General features: G+C 42.6%; 1 protein-coding gene across 1 annotated transcript in view; it reads right to left on the bottom strand.

Annotated features, from left to right (window-relative positions):
- HMCN1 (hemicentin 1) overlaps positions 1-20926 on the bottom strand; it is a 164485-nt gene that overhangs the window by 131018 nt on the left and 12541 nt on the right. Inside the window, exon 2 of the mRNA XM_021525146.2 lies at positions 2974-3044. Within this exon, the coding sequence (XP_021380821.2) occupies positions 2974-3044 (71 nt within the window). The remainder of the gene's footprint in view (positions 1-2973; positions 3045-20926) is intronic.

Genomic DNA, 20926 nt, shown 5'->3' with positions numbered 1-20926 from the left:
CTGTATTGGTGAAGGACCAAAACAGAAATCAAAAAATGATTAGAAAGGACTGATAGGTCATCTTGGAGTAGAGAAAATGTAAACACTTTCTACAGGTTAATCTATCAGTATCCTTAACCAATTTCAAAGCAAGAATGTCAGTAAGTTTCTCATCTATGCTAAAGAATATGCATGTGGTCACTGTTTTTCCGCAAGTCATATAAGAACCATTGTTCTTTTTCAAAGTCAGTTCTCCTAAATGTAGCCTTAGTTTTATGGGAAAAGCAAGTGGCAGACTCCAGACAGCCTGAAATTCAAGAGAGAACTCTCCGAGAAGATTTTTGACACACGTCAGAACTTTATCTTGGCAATGCCTGTACAGTCCAATGGGACACATCAATATATCCAAATTCTTTCAGCAGAAGACTCTTCCATATAAAGCTTTAATTTGTGGGCAAAGTCAAAAAAATAGCTAATTTATACAGACATCTACTTGGAACAGGAAAATTTCTATTCCCACTTCAAGTCTACTTGATTACCATCTCATAATAATCTATATGGCAGCATCTGTTTTCTACATAGAACAAGAAAAGCACTACTGAGCTAAATGGTTGCTCTGAGAAGCATGGACTTTTTTATTCCTATAACATAGAATAATACTCTTAAAAGGCAGCTGGTAGAACAGCAAAACATCATCATGGAATGGTTTGGATTGGATTGGAAAAACTTTAAAAGCCCATCCAGTGTCATCCCTGCAATGGGCAGGGACACCTTCCACTAGTCCAGGTTGTTCCAAGTCCCATCCAGCCTGGTCTGGGACACTTCCAGGGATCCAGGGCCAGCCACAGCTTCTCTGGGCACCCTGTGCCAGGGGCTGTCCATCTTCACAGGCAGAATTGCTTCCTAACATTTAACAACAGTATTGTCTTTACTTAAATTTTAAAAAGTAGAAAATTTTCCACTCAGTATATTCAGTATTTCCTGCCCTTCTCTCCAAATTGAAATTAAATACAACTACCTTGTGAAGCTTTCTGGAAAAGCTGAGGTGAGTGAATCTCAGGAAGCTTTGTTTTCCCTTCAGTTTGAACAGGCCCACAGAAATACACAAAAAAAATCTGCTTAACAAAAAAACCAAAACGAAACAAAAAACAAACAAACAAAAACCCAAAAAAAACAACACTAAGGAGCCATTGCTGCCCAAGTCCACGTTCTTATCACATTGTCTGTAAGAATGATTCAAAGGTAATTACAGATTAAATATAAGTGATACCTCCTAAGTTGATCCTGTATCCAAGGAATATGTTCTTTATCACTCAGAATGTAAAAGAAAAGGGCAGAGTTTCTGCAGCCAAATGTACACAACCCAACTTTTACCTCATGTCAAATGTCAGCCAAACGATCCCCCAACTATTCTGTGACAGATGAATGGAAAAAAAGAGCCGGGCTTACCGTGATGTCCAGGGAGGACAAGTTGAGCATATTTTTATTTAATATGTTTTATACACAAGATGCCTTGAAATACTTATCTTCACCTTAATTTTAGCTTTGTTCATTAATGAGAATATTTGGTCCATGCCCTTTCTCAGAATGAACTCAGCTCAAAATTTCCTCTACCTTCACAACATTCACTCTTGCATCTTTTATCAGTCATTTTGGAAAAATACTGGTAACAAACCTGTAGAAAGTTCTTTGATTTCCTCTACTGCAAGATGACCTATCAGTCCTGTTCAAATAATTTTTTGATTTCTATTTTAGCCCTTCACCAATACAATGGATAAATACAAGTCAGTGAGAGCCTTCATATAGCAGAATGAGCATATCCTCAAAATAATTATGAAATATATGGTCATTAAAGAATGAAATTTAAAATTATTTAGACAGAAACTTTTAAACAACTTGATTAGAAATTAAGAGTTTGAAATTCCCAAAAGCTATACCTAAATCATCCACCTTTTAGAAAGAGCTGCAATTACTGTCAAGTACAACTGTTGAGGAAACAAGACATGAAAACTGGATGGAGTTTTAAAGCTTCAATTTCCTCATGAAGGAGAAAACTGCAATAGCTATTGTTTTCTCTGGATTTCAAACCTCCTGCCAAGTTTTTAAGTAATCTTCAAGCAATCCGTTCTTACAAGGATTATATCATTTGCCAGTTTCTGAGGGAGAGCCTGTCTGGCACTACTGACTCCAGCAAGGTTCACCACAGGTCAGAAGCATTTTCCTTGGTTAAAGACAGGACAATAGGAGCATATGTTCTGTCAGTAAGGATAACTCCACTCCAGTACTTCCTCCTTTCTTTCTATCACCCGAAGGAACAGCTGGAGCTGTTTCAGGGCAGAGTCAGGCTGGAGCTCAGGGAAAGGTTCTTCCCTCAAAGAGTGGTAAGCACTGCCCAGGCTCCCCAGGGAATGGGCTCGGCAACAAGGCTGCCAGAGCTCCAGGAGGGTTTGGACAATGCTCCCAGGGATGCACAGGGTGGGATTGTTGGGGTGTCTGGGCAGGGACAGGGGTTGTTCCTGTGGGTCCCTTCCCACTCAGGATATTCTGTGATTCTAAGAAGCCTTTGAATCACTAAGTGCCAAGTAATCCACAGCAGGGAAGGCAGTACCTGTGGAAAACCTGATGGGTCTTATTGCCCTCTTGTCTGAATGGTGTTCATGGAATATAATATCCATAACACAGCAGAAGTCCATAAAAGTGTCTGTGGACAAGTGGCTGGACTAATGACAATGCCAACTAAATGTTAGCATTACCTAACTATTCCTTCTTGTGTTATCAAACCAAGTCTCCACACAATGATGTGAACTAAGACAAAGGAATGAATCATAACCCTACGTTAGGATGAGCAAGAAGTTGACAGTTTGTGCAGGCAAAATGACAGAGGTAAGTGATCTACATCCTCATGAATGCTTGCAGCAGGAATATCAGCACAAGAGGAAGAATGGTGTGAGGAAACAGTCTTTGCTAGAACCACACAGGAAACAAGTTACTCACCTGAACATAAAGTTCCCTGAGTTCAAATTGAAATTTCTTGGGATCTGTGGTTATTGTCACTGGACCAATTTCTAGAATGAAATACAAAGAGAACTGAGTTATCCAAAGATACATGGTAGCAAAAAAATGAAACTAAAAGCATTGAACAGAAAGAAATAGTAGAGAATGATATTCCCAGTACTGAAACCAGATTTCAAATCTGGTAACTTTAATATTCCAGTATTACCAATGTTTATGTGCCTTAAACATTTATAGGCACATAAAGCCTTTCCTTTTTGATTCTGATCAAACATTTAATTGTTCTTAGTAATGAAAAGGGAAGAAAAATTCCAAGAACAAATGTTGCTGGACCAAGAAATAATGTATTTTTCCAGAAAGAGGTTCTTTAGACTGGAGAAAACAAGGCTTTAGGAAAATCTCACAGCAGCCTTCCAGCACCTAAAGGGGCTCAAGGAGAGTTGGAAAGGGACTTTGGACAAGGGCCTGGAGGAACAGGACAAGGGGAAATGGCTTCACATTTAAAAGATACTTGATAATAGGGAAGCAGCTCTTCCCTGTGAGGGTGGGAAGGCCATGCCACAGAGTTCTCAGAGAAGCTGTGGCTGCCCCTGCATCCCTAGAAGTTTCCAAGACCAGGGTGGTTGGGACATGGAATAACCTGGGCTAGTGGAAGGTATCCCTACCCATGGCAGAGGGTGAAACAAGATGAATTTAAGGTCCCTTGCAACCCAAACCATTTCACAATTTTGTGATTCTAGGTAAACATGAAGAACACGAAGAGGCCTCTCTGTACAAAACATACATACTTGGCTTTGCAATTTCACTCCTGTAAAAAAAAAAAAAAAAAAAAAAAAAAAAAAAAAAAAAAAAAAAAGAAAGAAAAGGCATTTGCCACATCTCTTCTCTGAAAAAAAAAATTGTAGCTCTGGAAATATCCCAGTGTGAGCTCTATCCCCAGTCTAGCTTATCTAGAGCAGCTGCCAGAATGAACCAAAGCAGAAACAACTTCATTCATAGCATTTGTCATGTCTGGCTACTGAGGAAGGGCAGGACATGCAAGTGAAGTTGCTTGGGGTATGCAACAGCAGCATGTATGTGAGCATTTCCCAATCCCGTGGAGCTGCCCCTCACACAGCTGCCTTCCTGATTGGTATCAAATGTGATTCCAGCCAGCTGGTTCCTATGCCATGATTTGCTGCCTGTTCACCTCAATCTGCCTTGGCACCAGTGCCCCCCATTCTTTGCTTGGCCCAGGCAGGCACTGCTGCCCTGGCCATGGGCACTTGCCCAGCTCAGCAAGCGCAGTCAGGGTGCTATGCCAAAAATCAATAAATAAACACACACACACACAAATGAAGAGATTTCTGCCAGTTGAGTGCTCCAAGGCACTGAAAGAGATCAGCTGAGTCCTGACAGACCAAATGGGGTACAATTCTGCTGTCAGGGTAAAAGCCAAGCATGAAATTGCAACGGTGCCAATTTAATACAGCTGCAGCTTACAGGGAAGTGCTGCCTCAGCAGACCTCACAGCACTTTCCAAGCTCTATAAAAGTTAATACACACTTATCTTCCATATAATGCAGACATTTTTCCTTTTTAAACAATCCAAAGGTTTATTTCACTGGAGTTACAACAACTGCCATCACCAAGGTCTACTCTAATCACACCAGTATTTGCTGGGCAAGCTCTATTTATGGATGTCTTTTGGTTTCATTTCTTTGCAAGTCACCCACGAGATCACACAAAACCTTTCCTTGAACATTAAACTGTCCCCAAGGCTTTTTTGTATGGCTGTGAGTCATTTATCTGTGAATGCCATGTACTAAAATGCTGCACTATCATTAAAAGAGCCATTATGTTCCTTCACATACCTCATCCTGCTGTGCTCCCGCTCCCCCTGGCACTATTTGCCTTTGGGTATCCTTTACAGCAAACACCTGTAATAAAGCTACCTCCAAGTTGTTTTGCTTCCAATCTCCCCCTTGCCAAGCTCTGTTCTAAAGCACATCACTGACTGGAGTTTATCCATACAGTAACCCCACTAGCTTCATTATTCCCATCCGTTGAGGGATTCAGTGTTTCAGTCTAGAGCGGTAAATCCTTTGGAAAGGCTTTCTTACCCTATAAAATAAAGATCTGAAAAGCAATACTCCTTCAGCTAAGCTAAAACAGCCCATCAGGTCAGATGGGCTGAGAACTTGGCCTTAGTCCCCCACAGGCAGCACGGGCTGACTCCAGCAGCACCAATGTCCAGAGGAGCCTGGCCAGATTCCTGCAGGATCAGAGTTCCAGCTGCTCTCTGCTGAGAGCTCAGCTGGGAAACAGCACCCGGGCCAAAGAGCGAGGCATGGTCAGCATCAAATGTTGTGGGCAGGAGAGAGCAGAGAACCCTGCAGGAACCGTGCAGGGCAGGTGTCCTCAGCTGATTCCACAACCCAGGCCATGTCTGAATGGTGATGCTGGTCCTCCTCATCACTTGAACACACACCAACTTGCCCTAAAAAACCCAGCAGCTGTCCTTCATGTACTGTTGTGCCACCAGCTTAAGTGACCTGCCTGTCAGAAAAGCTTTAGTAGCCTTCACCAGCTTCAGTTTATTTCATCCTCATTTGGTGACCTACAAGTACAGCCCAAATAAGGCTGTTTCACCAACACAGGTAAACACAGATCTTCAAAGTGTCCAAAATATAAAAAAGAAAGAGCAAGATGAGAAGTGATTTAAATTTACATAACAAGCATAGTTTAAACTGAATATTCACTCAGAAATTACACCCTGTAAACACACCAAGCAGAAGAAAATAATAAGCTTTTCACCTTCATTAGCTCTCTAAGCAAAGCTTGACATATGGAATACTCTTAACAGAATACACAGTCACAGAATGGGTTGCAAGGGACCTTAAAGCCCATCAAGTCCCACCCTCTGCCATGGGCAGGGACACCTTCCACTACCCCAGGTTTCTCCAAGCTCTGTCCAACATGTCCTTGGACACTTCCAGTGATGGGGAGGTGTGGTTTTCCATTCTCATGTTGCGATCTGAATCCATTTTTAGGGACTGATACGGGAATATTTGGAACTGGATCGTTGTGAGAGTCTCTCCATTGCTCACTACTCCAAAACTTTCATGATCACCCAGAGGGAGCTGTGCAAAGGTAAAAAAGCTGACACAGCCCCAGAATGGCAGCAAATCTTTTTGAGGCACCAACTCAATCCTCCGGCCTCACAAATACAGTGTAAATTTCAGCTCTTCCAGACTGACTCAGGAATCAACAGTCAGACTTGCACACCCACAAACTGGTACCAGCCGAAAGGAAACATTTTAAAGGAATGGCTGCACATCCCTGAGCAAAGCCTGGACTTCCAAAACTGAAATCACATAAGTCAACATAGCCACTGTGGCATCTAAGCTTGCACCTAAGCAATTAAACTATGACAACACATGACTGAGTAACACAGAGACCAAGGATTTTTATGCTTCCTTTCTGGGGCTAGTCTTGTAAAAACCATCTCATTGGTAAATAAGGAGAAAAACCCACAGCAACCTAATAAACTGGCCATTCCAAAAGGGTCTGCTGTTTTTCCATGGCTTTCTGCCACACCTCAAATGGCCACATGTTTATGTACAAGCTGAGCAGCAAGAATGTTGGGAAACCCACAGATTTCCCCATGACACACAATCGCACATAATTACCACTGACGGTGATTGCAAATTTGGCACTCCCCTAGTCCTGACCACGGAACACATCTGCACCAAATGTCTGCTTTGGACAGCTGGGTGCTTTAGGAGATCTAGCAAAGGAATATGGAAGTCTTCTGCCTACCTCTCATCAACTCGGAACACTGGATTTGTTTATTCCAGAAGGAATAAGAAAGCTCTAAGTGATATACATGGTAGCTGAAGGAATTTTGGCAGAGATGCTAAACCTTGTGGAGTGCTCTCACCCACAGAATTCCTTCTTCTAATTCACAGCAAGGATGCTTTCCTGATGCAAAGCCATATACAGAATTAAACTAACTAACTAAATAAAGCAAAGATATCCCCCCCAAAAGCCTCAAAATATTTGAATATTTCCAAAGAAATAAAAGTTTCAAAATTATGACACTACAAATGAAAAAGTAAAATAGAAAAAACCAAAATCCCAAAGCCTACCACAGTATAGCAACAAATCCCTGATATTCCAATCACAATATTAATGTCATATTATATATAATATCAAAATAATTACACTATGTTACATTATGCAACTACATTATATACTAATAAAAACTAATATTATAGTTAGTATATTTAGTTATCTCTTCATAACACAGGATACACAGAAAAAAACTGGGTGACAATTATCTTCCACATTCTTTTTTATTTATGAAGTGGACTGACAAGTCTAGCACTGGGCTGTGGTAATTCTGACAGTTTTTGATGTCAGAAGATTGATATTCACATACCCATATAAACAAATCCTCACTTTCCCATTGATACATGTGTGTATATATGTGTATATATGTATGTGTGTGAGTACACATATATCAAATAATTTTCACCACAAATGAAGCAATACTCAAGGATTACGAGTAATCAGATTAGACAGTTTAAATGCCTAAACCAAGATCCCTCCCAAAAAAAGCTGGTGTACAATTATTCCCTAAGAGCCATTTACTAAGGGTGCTGAGCACCAAGGTTTATCTGATTTAATGCTCTTCTCAGAGAAAGAAGAGAACTGTATCCAATCCATTGCAAGGCTCTGCTTATAATGCCTCTGAAGACCTTTAAAAACAGCCACTGCCAAGAACTCAGAGAATAAGAACAATGGTAGAGCTGCTCCAGCCAGGCTCCAGCCAGCTGTCCATCCTGAGGGCACAGAAGCAGAAACCTGCAATTTTCCAACAGCAAATTGGGTCCTGCAGGCTCTTCCCCTACAGATCCCTCATAAGCTGCCACTGGAAGTGCTTCACAGGGCTCTCCTTCTCCTTAAAGAGAGGGTCATCACACAGGTGAGACTACATAGAAGAAAACCACTTGTAACTGACATCTCAAATAATAGTGAATAGTTTTACTCATCACGCAGCTGACAAGTACATGCACACAGGATCAGAAGCTGTTTTATAGCATGATGTTTTAATGCACAAAAAATGCTGCTCCATTTTAACTGATTGCAAATTTCTGTTGTAGACTACCAAACCAAGAAGCTGACTCCACCACATAGTAAAAAAGACCAAACTTAAAGCCTTGTGCTTTGTGCTCTGAAGTGAAGGACACTCTCAACTCCCATTCAGATGATGGGAACTGTGTGATTAGAAACCTTTATGAATTTTTCCAGGAGCACAAGGCAGCACTAGAGATGCTGCCTACAGCCATGGCTAACACCCCATGGCTAATACACATCCCAATGGATTCAGGGAACACTGAGTAAGGCAAGATGCTTACCACTAGAACATGTAATAGGCTATTTAAAGTTTCCTCCTAAATGATATTTCCTCATAACTCAGCTGCTTTCAGATTCTAACCTGGCTATAATGAATTTTTTAAAAAGCCCAGAAACTGCAATGAGCAACTTTTACCAGAGAGAAATGAGCCAAACCAGCCCAGCAAGTTCACATTTCCTTACTACACTCACTTTTTTATTTCTTAAATCATTTTTCAGCCTTATGACTTATGACTACTAAGTCTAACAGGATACATGAAGGAGTCAGACTGCTCACAGTTGTTCACCCAGTTTTTCTTGAGTTGGCTGTTCACAGACAAGCCAGATTATCCTGGGAATTGCAGAGCCCTACTAAGCAGCCCAACCCAGCACCAGTGCAGCTGATGAAGCTCCATCCTCACAGATGGCAAGGGCCACCAACCTCATGCATCAAACTCTTCATCTCAGGACAGTGGCCAGAGCCTGGCTGAAATTCAGCGACCGAAGATGCAACACAAGTTCTACTTGCAATGTGCCTTAGCAAATGCCACATTTATGTTGTTATTTCCCATTGTTTTAATAGTTATGAGCTCATGACTTTTTTTTTTTAAGGAAAATAACAATGACAAAAAAAAGCATTATGCATGCTTCATTTCTTGGAAAAGAAAGCTCTCTTGGAGACCCAGAGTGGATAAAATCTATTATTCTCATCTTTTGTCTATTGCAACAAGCACCAAGTTTAGCTTACAAGCCTCAAGTTGTCTAAAAGTTATTAACCACATGCAGTAAGAAATAATAAAAATCAGGGACAGATTTGCCCAGCACACTGTTAACTCCACCTTCTGAGAACTACAGTCACAAACCACAGCGTGTGCAGAGTAACCTCCTCTACCCAGAGATGGTTAAAATAAATCCAGATTTGCTACAAACGCTCTCTTAAATGGGTGATGCACTGAACAGTCATGGAACTTCTCAAACCCTTTGCATGAGTGGCACATCACATTAACCAAGGAATCCTAATTTAAAAAACTACCCCCTTAGGCTGGAAATGAGAAAAAGATAGCTTCAATGCAACAGAAACACAGGCTGATTATTGCTCTGAGGAAGTAATCCATCTGAACATCTCCTCTAGCTCCACTGCAAGGCCAGAAATTGTTGTCTATTGCTAGTGCACAGCTATGGGCAAAGAGACCAGAAAACTTGAGTCCATGTGGTTCAGATTTAAAGTAATGACTTTAGTGGCTATTAAATGTCCCAAAAAAAATGACACAAAGCAAGTTTTTTTCCTTTCTGGGGACAAACAAATATAGTGAATGCTGAAATCTGGAGCAGCCCCACCTCAGGCTTTTGCAGAGCCTGGAGGTCTGTTCCCAGAGGGGCCACAGAGCTGTGTCTGAGCTGACTCTGCTGCCTCTGGCCAGCCCTCCGTGGATGGCTGCCCAAGTCCCAGCACACAGCCACGGCTGGCAACTCGGCTGACAGGCCCTGAGAGAGGCCAAGGGCTGAGCGAGCCACGGAGATTATGGCAACTCTTTACAACTAGGTGGTCCCTGACATCCAAGCCTTGAGCATGAGCTCCATCCCAGCACTGAGTATGTCCAGGACTGTGCTCTCCTGCATCTCCTGCGTGCCCAGAGCTTTGGGGTTTGTGCTTGCCTGTCCAGCACTGCCACTGCTGCAGGTATTCATGGGGCTGCTTTGCTTTTCCAACAACAAAAGGCACGAGCAGACACAAGGGGAGAAAGCTTTGAGCGATTTGCTTTACTCAGCCTACAGTAAAGGACAAACAGCTGATAAGGACTGCAGACACAGCTTTCTTACTGTCCAGCCTGGGAGCAGCGCTGGATCCCAGGGCTGGCCTGTGCTCCCAACTCCCACTGAACATCTGAGAAGGTCATCAGCTCACTTTCTGTTTGTGTTTATTTCCCCTTGTTAACAACAGGCTGAACAGAGTAAAACTCAGTTCATAATGCTCTTTAAATTCTTTCTCCAGACTGAACTCCAGTTCAGTCCAGGTCTATTTCTGTCTCATCTCTGGGTTTGTGTATTTTGGCATTGCTCCTTCTACACTTGTAACAGCACTGGATAAAGAACGTGCACTGAGGAATGAGGCAGGAACAAATGCAACTACCCATTTCACAGTGCTGCTTTGTGATTAATTACCTTACCATGCTGAAGTGAAATCAAGAGGGATTTAAAACACAATTTTAAATTCACAATTTATATTTAATATTGCACTACAAAATGAATTTTTTACTGTGACATCTAGTATGATTGATTTTGAGCTGCTGTCCACACTGCTGTCGGCCGGGAATATCTGAGCTCCACCATCGGGAGCCTCCTGGCACTGCAGGGTACCACAGCCTCGTCCGTAAAACTCCTCCTTCTTCATGGAACTCAGGCTCCCACCGTGTCTCCAAGTGTATCTCATCATAAGAGGGGTCCAGTGGCTGACTGGCAAAAAAAGTCACAGCTTCTTTTATTTTAAGGATAAATTAATTCAATTACAGTGGCTAATTAAAAGCTTCTTCTGCTTGGAAGATTATATTCCCAGATTGCTTCCTTCAAAGAGATTTGGAAGATCCTTGGAGAGAGCTACCTTACTGAAGCCAAGTTAACTTTCTGGTCTTGAGACATCAGCAAACTGAAAAGCAACTGGCTCTTTCCTGCTGAAAGTGCAGCTGCATTGCTTTCCCAAAGGATATGGAATTACTAATGCAATCAGAACCCACAGCTATAGAAAAGCAGACCCTGTAAGCAAATAAAGTCACCATCAGCAACCCGAACATCCTGGGAGCAGGATAACCCAGTCCTGCTCAGTCTGGGCTGAGGGGAAATATTCTACATCCCCATCATGTAGCACAAACCAAAGTTCCAAGGCAGGAACAGTACTTAACAGGGGTGATTACCCCCGAGTTATTAATAAAGCAGCAGTCAGTGTTTTCTTCAAGAAGCCATTTTCCCAACAAGCTTTATGGAGACCATGGCACTAATCCATCAGTTGTTAAAACTGCCAAGAGACCATGGGAACACAAGGACTTCCCAGAGTATGTTCTTATATTAAACCTATCCTGCTCTTTAATAAGCTTATGCTGGGGTTTGCCTTCACATGGTAAAAGATTATTTTAAATCATCAAAGAATCATAGGCTTAGGTGGGAAGGGATCTTAAAGTTCATCTTGGGGTCCATCACTTGGGCAGGGACATTTCCACTATCTAGATTGCTCCAAGCCCTGTCCAATCTGGTCTTGGACACTTCAGGGATGGTGCAGCTACAGCATCTCTGGGTATCCTGTGCCAGGGCTTCCCCACCCTCATAGGGAACAATTCCTTCCTAACACTTAATCAGTGCTGCCCTCTGGCAGTAGGAAGCCATTCCCTCTTGTCCTGTCTCTCCATCCCTTGTAAAAAGTCTCTCTCCATCTTTCCTGCCTGCTCCCCTCAGGCACTGGAAGGCCACAGTGAGGTCACCGCAGCACTTCTCATCTCCAGGCTGACCAATCCCAATGCTCTCAGCCTTCCCCATAGGAGAGGTGCTCCATCCCCCTGACCCCCATGGTGGCTCTCCATCTGACCATAGATGCACTATGGTGTATTTGGTTTAAATGGTTCTCTGGAGGTTTCTTTGGCTGGAGGGAGTTACATGGCCTGGGAAAAAAAACATCACTGTTGGATATGAAGCTCAGATAGAGTGTGGTAAGTTTTCCCTAAAAGAAACACAAAAAAGTAAAGACTGAGCTAGAATTCCTTCAGATGCAGACACAATCCTTGAAACACTAATTAAATTTTGCTCAGCAAAGTATCAGCAAACCACATAATTATTCAATTAGCCCAAAACAAAGGGAAAAGACAGACATTAAACACAGACCTACCTACACTTGCATAATTCAAGCACTACTAAATAGAGTCCCTTCAGTTTTCATACCAAACTACCTAATTCTCAATAGAACACAAGGAAGAAAAAAGTTTAATTTTGAAAATTCTAGAATAAAACCAAGGTTCTAGGAGATGATCTGTGTGTGCCTGCACACATATACATACATGTGCATGAACATCATGATTCAGATACTCAAAAAAGCTTTAGGATATATCCAGCTGCCATCCATTGAGAATGCAGATGTCCAAGCATAACAAAAATCAAGTTATCTGACGCCAGCTGCTGGGAGAAAGAAGTGTCACATTCAGTACAAAACTCAGATATTCTGCATGAGATTACTCTGTACCTAAAATATTCTTTTATTTCCTTTTTACTACTAGAAATGCATCTGCCTTCTTTCCAAGTAACTGACAGAGTTTTTACTGATTTCAGTTAGAACAGACTCCAGCACCCATCCAAGTATTCCACTATAAACTGAATTGCTAAAGGATTACCAATGTAAAACCATTAGAAACCCCAATCCTGTCCTTTCAGGCATTACAACTATAAATTCAAATCTCTGCATCATTCCAGCTAAGTCTCCACTTCACAGAACTAATCCATGTGCAGCTGACAGAACATGGAATGTTACAGCAGATAACACTGTCCGTGTACAGCAATTATTCACTCTGACAATATCCCATTGGGAATGTTATCCCTAGGGCTCTAACAAGGGTCCAGTGATGCCTCAAATACTGCTGCGAATAGAGAGGCATTGATTAGTTGAAATTAAAACACCCATTTAAGGATGTTCAAAGAAGGGCTGTTATTGATGTTCCAAGTTAACACGAACTTTCTGGTTTGTTTTGGTTTTTTTTTTAATCTATTACTAACTTTCTAAATAAGTAATTTTCTATTTCTACCTATCAGACACATTTCTTACTCCTGGCAAGGCTCTGTTTGAGAAGTTGAATCAGATTATTTTTTTGAGGTGCCTTCTAACCTGGGCTGTTGCAGGACTCTATTGTACAAGAAAGCAGTGGGAAAAAGAAGCAGAAAATAAGACTGCAAAATAGCTTATCTGACAGAGCCAACCCAAGAAAAAGAGGATACTGAAACATTTTAGTTCTATTTTTAAAAATATGTGGTTTGGATTGAAATGCTGATTTAAAAAGAAAGATATAGCAAGTTTTTCATGGCCAGACAAGCCTCTCAAAATCTTCATTACAGCACTGTTTACTTTGGTAACTGGCGAGTCAGCTGGAAGCAGCTCTCTCCCATCCCTTCACTTTTGCCTGTATCATTTGTAATTGTGTCATTTTCTAAATGGCACCAAGAAAAACATTTTTAAACAGAAACCATTCAAGTAAGGGATAAACTTCTTGTGGAAGTCTAGAGAACCAAGGCTGAGAAACTGGAACGCTGACCACAACCCAGGGGAAGGGGAAAGGAGTCGGGCCAGCCTGAGCAGTGTCTCCACACTGCCAGAACAGCTCAGCGGTGACAGTGGTCTCATGTGTCTCCTTGCTCTCCACGGGCCACAGCAGTCAGAATGCCCAGCCTCTGGTTCTTCCCAGCAGCTCTCCTCCCTAAGACAGGCTGCAATCCCTGGAGTTGGGCTGCTGGGAGCCATCTACACAGAGATACAGAGGCTCTTCTCCCCCCTCTGCAGCACTACACTCACTTGATGGTTTTAATCTGCTAGGAGATCTGAAAACCAGAACTTCTCCCCACAGTAGTCACACAACCCGTGAGAATGACTGCTTGGTAAATGAATCCTGTTGCACAGAAGTCTCACACTCAATGCTGCTGAGGGTCTGGCTGCAAGACACACATATTTAATTGTCACTTTGGAAAGGGAATCTGCACGTTCACTGACTTACATACACTCTGTGGTCTGTAAACTATCCCCCAATCCATGTCTAAGCATCATTTCTGCCTAGTCGTTTGTCATATAAAATTGACATCTCATTCAGATAGCAAAACACCTTATAATAAAGAATCATGGAATCATTTAGGATGGAAAAGTTCTCTATGATCATCAAGTCAAACCACTGACCCAGCATTGCCAAGGCCACCACCAACCACGTCCAGAAGTGACACATCCTCACAGCTTTCAAATTCCTCCAAGGATGGTGACACTTCCCTAGGCAACCTGTCCCAATACTTCTCAACACTTTGAGAGAAGAAATTTTCTTAATATCAATTTAAAGCTCCTCTGGAGCAACTTGAAGCTGTTTCTTCCTGTCTTATATAACAATATAGCTTTAAATATCAACTGAGAAAAGACCAGAAAGAAGCCCAAAGCAGGAAGAGCCATGAACTTGTCCAGGAAGAATTTCAGGTTGCTTCTCCAGCTCTGAGAGTTCATCACCAGCAGGTCAGCCAAGAACTCAGAGCATGTCATTGTCTCAGTGTGACTTGGATCCCTGCAGGACTCAAAATCCTAAAAAGCTCACCAGGTCCTTTCTTCAGCATCCTTCAGAGTCTACCTAAACCCTCAAGGGTATGAGAAGTTTTCAAAGCAGATGAGCTGCCCTAACAAGCTGAAGGACTTGCCCTGAGAGGCTGTGGCTGCCCCATTCCTGGAAGTGTCCAAGGCCAGGCTGTGCCCCTTGCATGGGACAGCTGGGGATGGGGGACGCTTGTCCCTGGGGGAACTCAGCATGGTAACCCCTCACCTCCAGTCAAGCTGTGAGATGGTCTTCACCAGTGGACAATGGAGGAAGGTCAACTGGCAGACTTTGGGATGAGTCAAGTACATATAAGAAAAATATTAAAATGCGTATGACCACTCATAAATATTCATGTTGCTGATGCAATTTTCCCAGGTGTATAAAAGGCGGAGCCACCATTTTGTGAACAAGTCCCTGGCATCGAGCCATGCTCCCAGCGCTGTCCCTTTTGCTTTGTGTATTTTTATTAGTTCTCAATAAAACTTTTTATAGCTCATCCCCACTCAGGGTCTGAGTCGTTTACAACAAGCTCCCTTACAACCACCCTGCCTTTTGCCAACTCCTCTACGCAAGCAAGAACTCTGGGCAGCTCGTTACAGCAGGATCTACGAGAGCTTAACTGGGGAGCTGCTAATCCGGGCAGCTTTGCCCAGCCTTGTCTGCCCAGCAGCAGAATCCCAGCTGTGCAGATCTCTATCACCTCCCCACATGGGCCCAGTGCCCCTGCACTGACCCACAGACACAGCACAGCCCACAGGAGCGCTGGTACACCTCACAACAACGGGAGCTCAGCAGCTAGAAGAAAGCTGTTTCAGGGCTTTGGAAGAAGGAAAAAAACAGCATCAGAATATTTCTGCTCTTGATGCAGGTTTCAGTGCTCAGTAGTTTTTAGGAAGCTGTGGAAGAGAGGGAAACATTAAATATTATCTGTGGGTTGCAAAATTCCACGGAGTTTTACTAGTGTAAAAATGCAAGCATGCTCCAAACTAACTCAAAAAGCAGATGTGAACAGGGAGGAGGGAAAGAGGATGAGAACATTAACTTTTTTGCCCTAATCAGCTAAACAGGAATACATTAGGCAAAACCTTGTTTTCTGTTCACTCATCTTATAAAATTTGTTTGAAATAATGCCACTATTTATGTTTAGATAGAAATTAATTTAGACTAACTCATTTGTCTTGAACCTTGTATTTCCCAGTTTTACTCTCCATCTGGCCTAGTCCAAACAGACTGGAATGTACTCAGTTGACTACTGGAAAAACATGGAACTCTCACAGGGCAATGAAATAATCGATTGCTAAATAATTACCAAACTTACTCTAAAAAAATTATTACAGCTTAAAAACAGAAGCATTTACCATGATGATTGTTTTCACTAAACTAGTTCAGCCTGTTTATACAACAGAGAGCACAAAGATATCTTCTATGGGGAATTTGGATCTGGGACCATAAAGCCATCAAGCACCAAAAATCAATGTCACCACCTGACTTGCACTGTTTGTGTAGGTCAATCTAAAGCATATTTTCTCAGGGTCTGCATTGTGTCTGGAAGAAAACCCACTCTCTGAACTGGCAGGTCCTTTCAAATACAGTCTGACAGCTCACACTGGATATTTGGTCAGGTCACCACTCCCCTCATGAGTCAACAGAGTGAAGGGTGAGTGCTAATTCCTGAGCTGCTGCAGCAAGTAGAGTCACTGAGGATGCCACTAGTGAATGGTATGAAATCATGGAATGGCTTGGGTTTGGAAGGGACCTTAAAACTCATCTCATTCCACCCCCTGCCATGGGCGGGTACACCTTCCACTAGGTTGCTCCAAGCCTCTCCAACCTGGCCTTGGACACTTCCAGGGATCCAGGGGCAGCCACAGCTTCTGAGCACCCTGTGCCAGGGCCTCCCCAGCCTCACAGAGAAGAACTTCTCCCCAGTATCAAACCCTGCCTTCTGGCAGCAGGAAGCCATTCCCCCTCCTGTCCCTCTAGGCCCTTGTCCCAAGTCCCTCTCAAGCTCTCTTGGAATCCCCTTTAGGCACTGGAAGGGGCTCTCAGGTCTCCCCAGAAACCTCTCTTCTCTAGGTGAACTCCCACAGCTCTCCCAGCCTGTCTTCAATCCTTCCCTTAGAGACTGGTCCTGTCTTTGCTCTGATGTGCTACTCAGTGCTCAAGCTGCAAACTCTCTCTGGCTCCCCCCTCCAGCATCTTAAACTCATTCACAAACCAACACGGAATTCCTGCATCACTGAGAGTCAAGGCAATTTTCCTGAACATGGTGGCCAAGGAACAAAGATTGCAAGGGCATCACTAATTCTTTAAACAACAGCCTGTTGGGCAGGTTCAAGGCACCATGTTTTTGTACCAACTGCCCACTGGAATGGTCACAGTGAAGACTGTAATTTCATGGAATTCAGGAGCTATTCAGGTACAGACATGGATAGTCATCCAGTCTCTCCTGAAGATCTTGTTCAGGTGTCTGCAGTACAAAAAGGTATCCAAATGATTAAGGCAGGATGGCTCAGGTTTAAATCACCAGTTCTGCCAAACATCCCCTTCACTGCCAGAGGAAAATCTTCAGGCCCCACTCAGGAAAACACTTAAGGATATGTCAAAAGGGTATCAAAATCAACAGGATATATATGAAAACATTCCAAAGTGTTTTGCTTAACTTTGTGCCTGAAATCTCCAAACTAAATGAGGCAGTGTTTCCCATCTCCTATCCCTTCTTTATCCCTAGAGCTGGGGCTGGATATCCTAGGCAGGATTATTTATCATCACATGAATGTAGCAATACTATTCCAGCATAAGCCCAACTGTAAAAATGTTAAGACAAATGTTACAGATTAATTCTGGAATGATTACAAGGCCCCAGACCCCAGTGTCCAGCTAAACTACATAAACACAGATAAAACTGTCCAAACTGCAAACCTGACTAATAAACCCTATTTAACTAACAGAACAGCCTAGATGAAATTCCAGCTGTCCTTCACACATGATAAATTAAAATACTCTGTAAGAAAGTTCAGTGTACACTTCTACAAAGGAAATATCAACAAAACCAGGAAAAATTTAATTAATTTCATTCTCCAAAGTCACATCTCACATTCACTGAGCCCTTCCAAACACGTTACGTTGCTGATTAACAGTAATGCCTAAAGGTACTGATTTTTCCTTTTTTCTGATCTTTGGAGTTAAAAACTGCTTTAAAACATCACTGAGGCACATAATTCTTACTGAACGATAATGTCGGGGAGCACCCTGTAATTTGAAACACTGCACTTCTAATGGACAAAATTGAGTCAAGTAGGAAAAGCAGGATGGATCCAGATCCCAGCCTGAGCACAATCAGACTTCAAACAGAGCTGAAAAAATGAAAACCAGCTGAGCTAATAAAAACCAGACCCTGCTTAAACAATCTTTCATCAAGTAAACTTCACCTATATTGTTACTCTTGGAATTTGGTAAAGTAGGAGGAGCCAGCAAGGTCTGAAGACAAGATGAGAAAGGATATTTGGGAAGGATGTAATATTTAGCAAAATAAGATGGCAGACAACCAAAGCCAGACTCTGAGCTCAGTTGTACTGGTGTAAATCCAAACTAGCATCACTGACTGTAATGGAATTACTCTGGATTTACTCCATGTTAGAGGAGATCAAAACCTGATCAGAGACAGAATACCAAACTGGGAAAAAAAAGGCTTTTATATCTACACAATGGGACATTCCATTGAAAGTAACTAAGCAAGTGTTTAATACTTAACATTAAACAACACAAGGTGAGATGGACTTGGGTTATCCCATAAATACCCACAGCCAAAATTCTCTACAGAGCAAAAAGTTTTATATAATTCAAATCTACCTCTAAGCAAGATTTATGCAAATTAATGAGTTAATTCAAAACATGCCTCACTTATTCAGGGGTTTTCTTATTTGTTTGTTTTGCAAAAAGGATAGTTTGAGATGAACCAAGACTCATCCCCACAAAGCAGTAATGCAACAACATCTCTTCAGTTGCCTCCTTTCCAGAAAGGAATACAGACTCTTACCATTTGCTAAACTGCAGCTCCAGCTCCAGACCGTACCGTATACCTCTAGACTGGGGAGTATTTCTGTCCCTTCCCTCTAAAAAATGTCCCAGCCATAGGTACACATCATATTGGAGGCTGTGCCAAACCACCAAGGCATTAAAAGATTTGCTTGATGTGGTAAAATTGCCATTCTTCAAAATACCATTTAGCCAACAGTCATTATTTTTATCTCCTTATACCATGGCTAACAGAATTACATGGGTAACAGAATTACATTCAGGTCAACTTTGGAAGGTAGAGAAAGGGCCAACATTTTACAGTAATGACATGATCCCCACTTTTCACACCCTAAGCACGAGCCACAGCAGGAATATTGAGAACAAAGCTTGACACACAAAGCAGCCTCATTTTCCCCCCACTGTCAGCATTCACAGAGACTGTCCAGATTCTCCCTCATATACAGATCCCATGTAACTCAGTCATTCCAGTTCACTAGCACTAGGGATGCTCCCTCCCTGCCTGCTGCGGCTCTGCCAGCTAAGCCCTCTGCCAGTCCTGCTGGCCAGAACCACCACAACACAAGCCATCACCTCCTCTGCTCAGCCCCAGGGTGGCTCATGCACTCTAATCAAGATCCCAAACTAAAAAGCTTCTTCAACCTCTGCTAACCTGGACTCTTTGGGAATGAATCTTGGATAGCCAAGCAGCACTCATGGCTGGGGATCAGAAAAAGACATGACACTAAAGGAGAGGGAAGAAGGACTCCGTACAGAACAATAATTATTTTGTCCACAACAGTTACAACTCTAGGAAAGTGTAACTTAACAGATTCAACACAATTTCAGAAAACAAAGTATCAGGGTCAGTTGGTCCAATTTTCAACCAGAGCAAAATCTACAAAAGTACTCACTCCCATGGCCAACATGTGAAGTGGGAATGAGGTGTGTCCTAGCAACCAGCCTCATTCACTCTGAGGCAAACACCACCTGGCAGGTCAGGAGAGGGGATTCTCCCCCACAATTCTGCTCTGGTGTGAGACTCCACCCTCAGCACAAGAAAGACATGGAGACATGGATCTGATGGAAAGAGTCCAGAGGAGGCCCTGGAGATGCTCCCAGGGCTGGAGTGCCTCTGCTCTGGCACCAGCCTGAGAGAGCTGGGGGTGCTCACATGGAGAAGAGGAGGCTCCAGGGAGACCTTACAGTCCTTTCCAGTGCCTAAAAAGGCTCCAGGAGAGCTGGAGAAGGACTTGGGACAAGGACTTGGAGTGACAGAAGCTGAGATTGCTTTGAGCAATCTGAACTAGTGCAGAGTGTCCCTGCTCATGGCAGGGAGCTGGAACTAGATGGTCTTTGAAGTCCCTTCTAACCCAACCCATTCCATGATTATGTGTTCCCTTGCACAAACCTTTTTGTGGGTAACACAGCACCTCTTTCAGAGCAAGAATATATTGTCTTTAGCACCAACACACTTCACCACCAGGATTCAGTGTGTATAGGCAAAAGATACTCCAGACTGACAAGAAATCCTGAGATATGGAAGGCAGTACTGAGAAGGGACACTGAACCTCAGAGGGAAAAGGGTCAGTGGAAACTTTGAGGAAGTGATGTGCTGAATACAGAGACAAAGAAGATAAAAAGATGAGTAGTCAGACTAGGAAAGAAATGAAAAGAAGGAATAAACATTTCAAGGAGAAAAAAGTGATTTGTGGTTTTGTGGTTAACACAGAGAACTGTGACTCAGGGGTAGGTCACATGAATATCCTGTGATTTGATTCAGCTTATGTAAAATTTAAAAAGGGAAAGACATGACCAAAACAAAACAAACAAAAACCCAAGACATAAAAAAAAAAAAACCCTAACAAAATAAAGCCAACCACACAGATATCTGAAATGTCCTAAGACACTGAGAGGTAGGGGTTTAAGTAGATCAGGACTAAACAATCCTGGCCAAGCACCACTACCTAAGCACCTTGTTATGTTCCCCAAATGCTGTAGCAGAGCAGCCAAAATATTACCACAGCCAGTACACACCATGTCTTATTTCAGCAAAGTACCAGGGCATCACCAGGGACTTGGCCCAGCCTGTGCCACACCCTGAATTTTTATTGTGTTTCTGGTTCTCAGGCTCTGGTACATGACAGCAACTAGTGTGCACAGGGATGCTAAAGATCTCTAAAAATCACACCACTATGGTATTGGTATAAGTAACAGATAATTGGAAA

Source organism: Lonchura striata, chromosome 9 (genome assembly GCF_046129695.1).
Source record: "Lonchura striata isolate bLonStr1 chromosome 9, bLonStr1.mat, whole genome shotgun sequence".
Classification (NCBI taxonomy): Eukaryota; Metazoa; Chordata; class Aves; order Passeriformes; family Estrildidae; genus Lonchura; species Lonchura striata.
The sequence above is the reverse complement of the archived record's forward strand: the minus strand, read 5'-3'. Positions and strand labels throughout refer to the sequence as shown.